Raw genomic sequence first — 11,283 nt, forward strand, 5'->3', positions numbered from 1 at the left:
AGTCACTTACATGCTGGGGAAGAGCCTCAAGTTTAGCCTTTATCTCCTCGTTGTTGATGCAGTCTTGCAGTGTCTCAGCAACATACACGACGAAGCCTTTCATACTTTCCAAGAGGGCAGGGAGATTGTTAAAAAGAGGGATCTGAATGATATGACAGTCTGTGTTCTTGTCGTACTTGAGGAAGCCAGCAACGGTGAATTCCTGGTTGTCTGCAGAATCTATGTTGATGATGTTTGTGAGGATGGTGCAGAACTGAATTCCAGTTCTCTCAGGAGTATTGTACACACTCATATCCTGATTGAAGACCTTGCTCATTCATTTAGATTTCATTTCTAAAACTATCTTCTGCTCTTGGGTGACAGAACAGTGTCATTTTGTTGTCAAATGTGGTCTCAAGGGAAAAGCCAGTATCTAACTGCTGGAGTTAAGATTATCTGCACTGTGGGCTAAGCAAAAGCCAGAGTTGAACTCAGGGCCATAGAGGCTGGGCACTTGTGGCACCATGCGTTGATGTCTCCATCAGCGTTGACGACAGCATCAAGGTTGAAATCAAAGACAACGCTGCAGGCGGATGGTGTGATCGAGCGCATTGGCTACTTGAGTTAAACAGGCATCGTTGGAGCCTGGCCTTAAGACCAGCAACTTCCAGCTCAGTGTTCTGGATTCGTATAGGTTTCCAAAGTTTTCCATTTGATTTTTACACTTTTGCATTGTGATCATATCAGCATAATTCACCTGATAGATGTGCTTGATCTCTTCCTCACCATAGATGGCTTTCAGGCTTCCGGTCAGGTCCATCTTGTACAACTCTGCCTGCAGCTGAGCCTCATTAATGAAGTTGGCAGCCAGAAGTCTCAGGTTGTTATTAACATTTGCTGAAGCGGTGTAGGGTTTCATGTTGATGAGGATATCATGAGTGTAAGAGGCATACTCGCTTGCTGTGGCTTCAGCCTTGGAGTTGAAGTCTAGGCTAGAAAGACTAATTACGAGAGTGTTTGCATTGTCAACCTTGATATCACTCATTGCAGCCTTGTTGTTAATAGATAAAGTAGCTCTGGAAGAGCATCAAGCTCAGCATTGAAGGTGTTTTCTAGGAACCAGGGCTCTGCCGGGTGTTTATTCATAATAGTCAAACAGAAATCCTTATTTACATCTTAGAACAGCCTTGTGAATGACACCTCTCATTCTCTAGAAGTTTCAGTAATAGCATGCTGTTTACAGCCAGACCATTGACATCAAGAGTGGCAGTCAGCAGAGAGTGAACACGGTTTTTCAATTACAGTCGGCATTTGTCTCAAATCCCTGGCCAATGACTTCACACCACCAATGAGGGCTTCAGCCTGGTTGCGGATCTTCATGCCAAGAGCAAGGACAATGGCATCACCTTTCAATGACAGCTTGCTTTCTTTGAAGGAAAGCTCACCAACATGTGTCAAGAGGTTTTCAAAGGCATTGGTGTTAGACACAAGTGAGAATTCACCATTGGCAAGGGATGCTGCAATTGTGTTCTGAGCATTGATAACTGTAGAGTCAATCCCTGGATGGTGAGATCAGCTTTGCTTCACCGCCCTGAATGGGAAGATGGTGAATGACTGGGTGGAGATGGTTTTGCCATACATGGGTCCAGCCTTGAAGATTACATCAAACTTGTTATCAGCAGAGATTTCTTCAGTGTTGAATCCAGTCATGCCTGTGTGCTCTAGTGCAACATTGAGACCAAATGGACTTGTGGCTTCAATCTTGCTGCTTGATTTCAAATTGATTTTGTCAGTGAAGGTTGCATCTTCAGTTATGCTAACACTGGCTTCAAGGAATTTATGGACCAAAGAGCTTTTCAGTTGAGCGTTAATGGAATCAGTGGTCATCCATTTCCACAAGCCTAAATAAAAGAAAAAAGAAGAAATAATGCATAGTGTGAATCATTGGGTAATATACACTATACCAAACACAATATGCACAATCAACACATCACTTACAATGTAAATTCAGTATAACATGGATGTAAGAAATGATTAATAATTTGAATCTGAATTACCTTCAATCTTTATTGACAGGACGTCAATTGGGGATGTTCCTTTCCGTCAAGCTTAGCTGGTAGCCCGGTGTTTCCATGTCTTTGCTGTGAAAATTGCGAGCCTCTGCATCATAGTTACTCTTCATCAGGAACCGAAACTTCCAGCTTTTGCCAAAAAGAGGAATAGACAGAGCAAGACGCTTGGGCACAACAAGGTCTGGGATTGGAATCTCCATGGAGACAATCTCGGGCCGAACTGAGGTAGAGACAGGCTAGGTGTGGTCAGAGCTGCTGGGAAGTGAAGCTCCTCTGTGGTCTTTCCTCCGAGAGGAAGAGGGATAGTGACGGTGAAGTGCTCATTGTTGAAGTAGTACGAAGCCTTAGCCTCACTGTTAAAATATACAAAAATAAAATGCATTAAGGTTTTGAAAATAATAATAATAGTAATTTGTAGCATTTACCATGAAATGTTCCACACTTACGTATTCAGGAACAATGTCTCTGGCAGAGAAATCGCAGGCATATCAGGTACTCTGACATTCTGAATGTAAGGGAGGTCAGCACCATATTTGTCCATGTAGTTGTTCGCAGCCTAAATGGATAGGGTTCAATGCATGCTTCATACATTTTTCAGACAAAGGCCACAAAACTGTTAACTCCAAGACGCTTACCTCGCCAAACTTCTGGAAGATGTGACGGACATTCATGTCTGCCTGCCACGCTGCGTCGGGCGGCTGGTTGCCAGCCATGCCGGCGTGTCGGCCCCGCGCGCGGTGGTCTGGTATTCATCAGACTTGAATGCAACTGAGCTTGCTGTCTGCGGCAGTACACCCAGATCAATTAAATCTACGTACTTAAAACTTGAATCTCCCGTCACATGTCATGGTGTCATGTGTTGCTACATTTAGGATGTGGCGTTTATGAATGCGTTATTTTAGCAGGGAATGTGTCTAAGAATGGCAGGTGGAAAATACATTACCATATTTCATCTGGGCCTTCTGCTTAGAGGCAGCTCATTACTTTGACTTCACTCTCAAGCTCCGGCTCAAGATGCTACTGCCTTCATGTTAGCTGTGACAGTGGCATCAGCATTGAGTGAGGGGACAAGAAGCTGGACTTTTTTTGCGTACTTCCTTCATGTAGCCTTCAGACTGAAATATATACCAGTTGAATTCAAGTGTCATTTCAATAATGGTAATGACTGTTTTTATTTTATGAGATTAATGAATTTCTTATACACTTGCAGCCAACCAGGGAAACTGAGGATGTTGCTGACAGCCAAGTCAGAGATTGAATGAGTTCCTTTGCCCTTGGTGTTTCCATCAACAACACCCAGCCTGAGTCCAGCCTCTACATCGTAGTCGGGGATCTGTAAGTCAGCTGTGACGACATTTCTCCTTCTGTTGTAGCTGGCGTGCTACGGCCTCAGTGATATCTGCACCTGTTGTTAGGAACCAAAGAGTAATTTTAGATGGTAGAGCCGCCTTCCAGCCATGTGGAAGGATTTGATCATGTGTCACATGTACTGCAACTTGTTAGCTCTCACAGTAGGCTTCACAGTCGACCTTCTGCCTGCCTCTTCTCCCTCCCTGTGAGGCTGTGAGCAACAGTGGCTATGTACTCAGTGACCATGTGATAAGTGGAGCTCCACAGCAAATCTATGATGGTTCATTCATATTTTATAGTTAAACAAGTAAATAAAAGAGACTAATATTTGTGGTGTTTACAGACATTGTGCTTACTTGCTGTCTCCAGTGAAGGGGAAGTAGGGGGTTGTCTCTTGAGAGGAAGCATCAGTGTACTGCAGAGCGGTGCAGTATTTCATTCCAGCGAAGAAAGGAGTGCACTCACTCACATCAACCTTGTCCATCACTGTTTGAGATGGTCATCATACCTCTGATCGATCAATACTAAGATTATTTCTAAAATTTAAATGGAAAAAAATTAAAATCTGAATTTGGCTATTATCTTAAATTTAAACATGCGTAAATTGATGACGCAAGTAAAAACCATTATTACTTAAGTTAAACACATCGCAGCTGCTATTTCTTTGTGTTCCTTGTGAACATCATGGCACACCACTTTGTACTTCCCAGGTTTGCTAAGTTAACAGCTGCATTTCTGACAGTATTTGCAGAGAAACTTTTATCATATAATATTTTGAAAGCTCTGCATAAACCCAAATCATTTTGAAGAGCTTTGTAGGATTCACTGGTGCAGGGATGGTCAGCTTGACTGATTCATGTCCCATGGAGATCTTGGCACTACAAGTCACTTCTAAGTGAAGATGTTGAGTAGCCATCTCTAATCCCAGGTCGACATATTCAAGGGATGTAGGATCCAACCCACAGGTTACAAACTCAATGCCAGCAGAGGGCATGAATGCAACTTCACTCTGCGTGGAAACAGGACAAATATGAATTGTTGTGTTGATGCTGTGAAATTTAAAATATTTATGTAATTTAAGCACATTTAGGGATTTTACCATATCACGAGCAATCTGAAGTCCACCATCCAATGCCAAGTGAAAGGTACAGACAATTACAGTACCATCAAGGCTTTCTGAAGTTAAGTGGGCAGGAAGAATTCATTGTCCATGAAGATGTAGTGGGCAAAGATTGTATTGTCAGTCTTGGTCATCAACGCCTTCATTAGCTGTAGCAAATAAAAATACACAGGACATTTAAATCATAAAGTTGTTATAAAACATACAATTGTTTAAATGATAGCAATGCTCTTTAAAATAAGAACACTAAAATTCTAACACTTCCACATCACCAGGGAACATCCTCAACATGCTGTCGATCATCATTGTAGCAGAGTAGGCCATCTCCTCTATTTCCTTGGTCTTCAGATATCCCAGCTCATTTCCCAGAAGTCTCATGTAAACCATGGCCTCAGGAGACTCAGCAGTCTTCAGTTCACCCACCAGTTTGTTCAGGTTGCTTCCGATCTGTCTCACAAAGTCCTGGGTGGCCTGTGCATATATTACCAAATTAATCACTCGTCTAAAAACAAGATATTTAACACATTTGCTTCATACAAAACAAGTTTCTTTGAATACCTGTCTCTTCATCCTGTCCTTCTTCAGGGCAGGCATTATGGTCTGCATCATCTCACTGACTTTCAATGGCATGTTTTCAGATACAAAGAACATTGTCTTCATGGCAGTGTCAGGGAAGAATCCATTCTGTCCAAACAGGGCTTCAACTGTTGGCTCAAATCCTTTGCCCTCCATACCAAACTGTAAAGGTGAGACATTTATAACACTTACTATCACAACTAGACACAACTTGTCACGTTTCAAAATGTCTGATGGCACAACATATTTACCTCAATCATGTCCATATCATAGCCAAGGCCTTGAGAGTCATCTCAAGCATGACTTCCTTGGGCAGATAGCTGGTACCCTCAAAGATCATGTTTCCCTCTGCAGATCCCATCTTGTAGTTGCGAGAGAACTTGGTGGGGTCCATAGTGGCTCCAAGCTCATTACCCTGCAGGGCATGACGGATCTTCTGTCTCAGTCTGTGGGAAAGAAAAATACATGTTACAGTTAAACCAATGAGGGTGATCAAATCAGGGGACATATTCACCACTAGTGTATAAGTTGAAACAAAAAATAATAAAAAAAACATTTAAACTTAAAGCTGCAAGATATTTCACCCTCTCTGGGTCACACTCAGGATCAGTTAGGCCAGAAATGTTAGTGATGAGAATGGCAAACTCTTGGCTTGTTAGTCTTGTTCAATGGGCAGGGCATCACACAAGCTGAGCCAATTCCCACTGGAAGTGAGAGGGTTCTTCATAAGTACCAGATACGCAGCCAGACGCTTTTGCAAGGGGCTGGTACCGTCCAGAAGCACCTGCATGAGAATCTCTCTACCCTGTAACAACAAGGGTTCAACATGATTAGAATCAGTTATGCAGAAACAATTATTATAATAAGCTATAAAACCAATTAATCAATTGGTCTTGCCTCCTCTGGGACGGGAATCAGCCTGAACACTTGGATGGCAGCCTGCTGCACAGCCAGAGAAGCCTCAGGTTTGTTCACACACTGCATCACAGCGGCTCTCAGTGCAGGACTAGCAGGGGACATGGCTGGAGCCATGTTTCCAAGAACCTATAATCAAAAGTAAAGCGATCATTATCTTCACTGGACTGAATCTAAATTCATATTTTAAGAGTATTGTAGTCAGTGCTTCCGTTGCTCTTAATCCAAATCAAATTTCATGTCCTTGGAAGGAGCAAAAAGGGTGAGGACGCTTGCCCTCAAGCAGGAAAGTGGTCTCCTGGTCACCGGAGCAGTCGCCCAACTGAGAAGCCATGAATTCAGCCACAGAGTAAATCTCAGGGGTCAGTTTTCCTTCAGCCTTGTAGAACCTGTTGAGGAGAGAATATAAAAAAAAAAGAATTTTAACTTTGTTTTATTTAACACTCAGGATGGAAACATCAGCTAAAACATTCTTCAGTCATTCCTTTACTGAGTATAACTCATGGTTAACTCACCTCTTGACGATATTGCTCAGGGCATACAGGATGGGCTTGCTGGTCTTGTATTTGGCCATCTCGAGCATGTCATTGATCAGGAGGGCAGAGGGATTGGACACGAGTCCCAGAGCAAACACAGCAGCATCAACCTCGACTGCAGAGCTGTCGAAGGTCCTGAGGATCTGCATGATGGCACTGCTGCACTCAGGGGTTCCACACTGGGCCAGAACCTGGTAGGTCAGGACACGGGACACTTCAAGAGCCTCTGGAATGGCGGGACTCAGATGTAAGCCTTCCCATTCCACGGACCATGGTAGCAAGCTTGCAAGAGAGGTGGTATCTCTCACACCATTACCGGGCAGATTGGCCAGTTCTCTCAGGAGGTTCAGACCTGCATCTTTATCCTGGACAGCACTCTTGTCCTGGACAGCTTCCATGTGAAGACCCTTGACGATGCCACCTTTTATACAGAAGGAAACGGTTAGTATTAATTATTTACACATTTAGTATATTGAAATAAAAAAAGAAGAAAGTGAAAAAAACGTGTTTACTGTGGTCGAAAACTCTGTCATTGTGAGGAGAAACCTGAACCAGAGTCAGTTCTTGCTTTCCAACGTTGGTAACTCCGTATTCTCCCCTGTGGAGATGAAATGAATTATTTAAAGGATTGTAGAAACCTCGGGTAATACTTATCAGTACATTGATACATAATACATTACATAATAGAGTAGTTCAGGTGATCCATAAAGATTGACTTACTTGTGTGAGAAGGGAATGAGGATGTGGTTCTCAGTGCAGGACCCAGAGGTCATGTGTTTCTTCTCATTGTCAAAGTTGTAATTACATGTCTGGGAGCTTCTGACCAACTGGCAAGAGGGTAGTGCTGAAAGACAGGAAAAAGTGTTGTCAGCAAAAAAGTTATTTTTTTCAAATCAAACCCTCTCATGTGGCTGGAGTATCTTACCATGCCAGAGATAAGTGCCAGAGGACTGGTGTGATCTCTCATTGGGACAAATTTGTCACATGTGGACAGATCCCTGGTGAGGCTTATGCCAGTTGTGCTGTCCTCTGTAGAGGTGATGGAGGAATGGGTCTTGCACATGCCGTGGATAGTGGGCTAAAATGGGTGTGTACAGAGATGTTATATTATTTTCTGTTCTTACATTAGGGTGTGAGAAGTTGTTTTCTTTTTTTAATGTAGGTTTACATTTGAAGGGTACACTAGTAAGAGACGTACCATGTTCTTGTTCTTGTCTTCTTCTACCAGAGGAACAGCCAGGGCAGAGATAATGCCTCTCTTGACATTCAGAATGGTTGTTGTCTCACCATCTTCAGGGTAAACTCTCACATCATATACACCCTCAACCACAACCTTCAGAGGATATCTAAATGAAAGAAACTCGAGGTTAACTCTTAAACGTTCAGCAAATGTTTGTTTCTGCATAATTGGTGTAGCACTTAAAGGTCCAGTGTGTAAGATTTAGGTGAAAGGGATCTATTGGCAGAAATTGAATATAAAATAATCCTTGTGATGTTTTCACCAGTGTGTTTAATCTAAATTGTACAAATTGTTGTTTTCTTTATCCTAGAATGAGCCTTTATGTTTAAATACTTTATATTTATATCTGGAGCAGGTCCTCTCCATGGAGGCCATATGTTTCTACAGTAATCGCTAAACACCTTTGAGTTTTATAACAGCCTGAGAGTCTACCACAGGTTCTCTTTCATCACATTTGAAGGAGGAGTGAGGTGAGGGGTATTCAGCTGCAACATGAAACTTCACCACTAGATGTCACTAAACTCTACACACTGAACCTTTAAAGGAAAAATGTATATATCACATACCTCTCCATTTCAGCAGCAAAGTTGTGGGAGCTGGACGTGGGACTGAACACAGGGTTTCCCTCTACATCCATGTTAACCACTTCACTCAAGCTGTCCAGTGGTCACAGACAGTGAAACTACAAGTCTGAGGAACTTCGATTTCAACCTGTTTTAAAACATATATATTTCAGCTTTACCCTGTGTGATACAATTTAAATGAAAATGTGTGTGAGAACATTGAATGGTGAAATGTTTGTACCTTGCAAGTGGCCATAGGTCCATTCTTGAGATGTGATGCACCATTGATAGCATTCAAGGACTCCGCTTTGTACAGGTATTCATATTTGTGGTAGGGTTTGTACCTCTGGTTTACTTTTAGAGAAGATATAGATTTTAATATTACAGTTCTATAAACTTGCAATAACAATTTAGCAAGAGAATTTACAGTACAAAGAAATTCTTGAAAACATTGGCACAATACAGTTTCTAAAAACATTGAAATCAAACTGCCATTCACAATGCATGGTGGTTTTTAAATTAACATATCAGCATATTGAACTTACACAGGCAGGATACATGCTCCTCTTGGGCAGCTGTAAAGAAATATCAAGATAATTAGATTTTAAAAAATCAAAAGCAACATAATTGAAATACAAAAATAATACTTACAACTTGAGGTAATCGTGATAAGGAGAACGGAAAGGCAGAGCTTGGAGTCCCACATGATGGACTCGCTGAGTCTCTCTCTTTTGAGGAACTGAGGACTCAACCTCTGCAAAGGCCTTTTATACCAATGGGTGTTCTGTACGAAGTGGAGGTTGAAATTACATACATTGCATACCCAGCTCAAAGTCCAGTCTATGTGGAGGTCAGAAACCTTCAAGCTATCTTTCCCACGAGGCATACGATTGCAGTTTCAGAATTTGTGTTTTTATATTGAAAGATTTGAACCTAGTTTCCTAGATTATTCAACTATAGTTAGAATTGAGCAGAAGTGCACACTCCACTTCTGACTCTGTAAAATATCATTGTAAGATGAAAGAACAATAATAGAATGCTCTTTCACATTAGGTCACATAAATAGGTGTGCTTGTGAGTTACTTAATTTTTCTCTGTTTTCCAAATGTTTTTATTTTTCCCGATTTGAGGATTTCTTTTTCATCACTGTAAAGTTTAAGAATATTATAGCTTCTGTAAATTATTTAGAGTTCTTTTGTCTTGCTTGAACTGTCTAATCAATGACAAAATTAAAGATTTAAAACATTGCGTACTATTTTTTTTATTTTACCCTGAGGTCGAGAACCATACATTACATAACACTGTTCAAATGCTCATTTAAAAGCACAACCCAGAAAGTGGGGTTATGCCTCCTGATAAGAAGTTGTTCACCTGAGCAGGTTGTTATCAAGCATCTTGTCACAGCAGCATTGGACTACAGTCTCTGACTGATGTGTAGACATGATCTTGCATCTTGGGTGCATCTTTCACTCTCAATTCCCGTATCTCCATTGAATAACAGACTTGCTTGAGACCAAATCAAATCATGAAGAAAGTGTGCAGAGCAGCTCTGAGCAGAAATGCCATTTACATATGACCTAGGTCACCACGGAAACTGCTGCTGTAGGGTTAAAAGTTTAGTTTCAACAGCTATTTGTTAATTTAAAATATGAAGGTTTTAAAGAGTTTCTTGTAGTTCATAAATCTTTCAACCTATCACCCTCAATCATCTTACTGTGATTGATCCCAAATTCACTACCACATAACTTTGGTTTCTTCACAAAAAGACATGCCTTTTTGTCCTATCATACTGGTTTGAAGTGGGTGGGGCACAGTTGTAGAACAGTCTGTCATGTATCTACAATCCAAGATCAAAGCAACACAGTTCAGGTTAAAGTCAAGGTTCACAAGAAAATTTATTGTTGGGTTATTTTGCTTATGTCATGAAATCACTTTCAGTCAAATCTGATCAAACCAGTACTGAAGTGGATTGTGTAACTTTTAGAATGTTTCCACAATCGCTGATGTGAAGACAAGAAGAGAAGTGCTTGAGTATTTCCTGGGTTTGTAGTAGATCTAAAGAGCCTTCAGCATTAGTTGGAATGTTTGCATAGGTATGATTGGCATATTGGTAAAACATTTCTGACAGTATTGGCCTGCACAGATTTTCAAAGGAAAAAACCAAGAACAGATTCTAATACCTTTGCCTTGTGCGTGAAGAATCTACAAAGCATCACACTTTATTTTTTGTTCCTGTCCTTAGTCCAAGTTTCTTTGCCCAGATGTTTGTAGATTCGTAACTTGAAATATCCATTGTTATAAAGAAGTGCTCTTCGTGAAATTTTTTATTTAACAATTGCTTTAAGAATAATACCCTAGGTTTTATAACTATCTGTTTCAACCGGTCTGTAATTCTAATATAGACTGTAATATAAAACTCTGCAATAATGATAATATTAAAATGTCAATATTTAAAATAGTTCCTACACCAAATTACCAAAGATAAATTTGTGGTAAAATACAGTGTTTTTTCACATTTGCATTTCAGATACAATTAAAACCATAGTGATCATTTTACTATCTTGCATCACAAGCATTGGCGGATGATTTGGCCCATGAGTTTTTCTTTATATTATTCCTCATGCAGATTACCATCTGATTAGGTACCCATATATATGTGTACATGAATAAAGCTTCATTCCAAGTAATGAAGAATTGTCCTTCATTAGTTTATTGCTGGTAGGATACAATTAAATGCAATGGAGCAGTAGATGTAGCGTAGTTCTTTCTAAGTTCAATCAAATTCTGATATACCTTAAGTCGTCTTTCTTTATGTCTTTTCTCTTCTTCTTTCCTTATCAATAGCAAGGTATCAGGATAGATTTACTTATCTGATTTGGCTGCTTAAAGAAAAAAAATTGCTTCAATATAACTTGGGTGTTGGGAAAAGTGT

The 11,283-nt window shown here is 40.6% G+C and overlaps 1 protein-coding gene across 1 annotated transcript in view; it reads right to left on the reverse strand.

Moving 5' to 3' along the window:
• The window catches only part of LOC118099464 (apolipoprotein B-100), a 14,558-nt gene extending 5,501 nt beyond the window's left edge, over positions 1–9,057 (reverse strand). Inside the window, 45 exon segments of the mRNA XM_047338196.1 lie at positions 7–371; positions 373–507; positions 509–567; positions 569–620; positions 622–698; positions 701–1,060; positions 1,063–1,152; positions 1,155–1,274; positions 1,277–1,300; positions 1,303–1,880; positions 2,037–2,080; positions 2,082–2,265; positions 2,268–2,404; positions 2,498–2,607; positions 2,687–2,793; positions 2,995–3,029; positions 3,031–3,078; positions 3,080–3,148; positions 3,254–3,439; positions 3,542–3,608; positions 3,611–3,648; positions 3,650–3,673; positions 3,758–3,925; positions 4,184–4,410; positions 4,501–4,560; positions 4,563–4,670; positions 4,789–4,992; positions 5,080–5,259; positions 5,349–5,374; positions 5,377–5,543; positions 5,682–5,902; positions 5,995–6,149; positions 6,295–6,401; positions 6,528–6,793; positions 6,795–6,856; positions 6,859–6,969; positions 7,061–7,146; positions 7,269–7,380; positions 7,383–7,392; positions 7,474–7,626; positions 7,747–7,894; positions 8,355–8,448; positions 8,451–8,499; positions 8,593–8,705; positions 9,003–9,057. Of these exon segments, the coding sequence (XP_047194152.1) occupies positions 7–371; positions 373–507; positions 509–567; positions 569–620; positions 622–698; positions 701–1,060; positions 1,063–1,152; positions 1,155–1,274; positions 1,277–1,300; positions 1,303–1,880; positions 2,037–2,080; positions 2,082–2,265; positions 2,268–2,404; positions 2,498–2,607; positions 2,687–2,793; positions 2,995–3,029; positions 3,031–3,078; positions 3,080–3,148; positions 3,254–3,439; positions 3,542–3,608; positions 3,611–3,648; positions 3,650–3,673; positions 3,758–3,925; positions 4,184–4,410; positions 4,501–4,560; positions 4,563–4,670; positions 4,789–4,992; positions 5,080–5,259; positions 5,349–5,374; positions 5,377–5,543; positions 5,682–5,902; positions 5,995–6,149; positions 6,295–6,401; positions 6,528–6,793; positions 6,795–6,856; positions 6,859–6,969; positions 7,061–7,146; positions 7,269–7,380; positions 7,383–7,392; positions 7,474–7,626; positions 7,747–7,894; positions 8,355–8,448; positions 8,451–8,499; positions 8,593–8,705; positions 9,003–9,057 (5,791 nt within the window).
• Positions 9,058–11,283: the final 2,226 nt, after the last annotated feature.

The sequence above is a fragment of the Hippoglossus stenolepis genome, chromosome 20 (genome assembly GCF_022539355.2).
Source record: "Hippoglossus stenolepis isolate QCI-W04-F060 chromosome 20, HSTE1.2, whole genome shotgun sequence".
NCBI lineage: Eukaryota > Metazoa > Chordata > Actinopteri > Pleuronectiformes > Pleuronectidae > Hippoglossus > Hippoglossus stenolepis.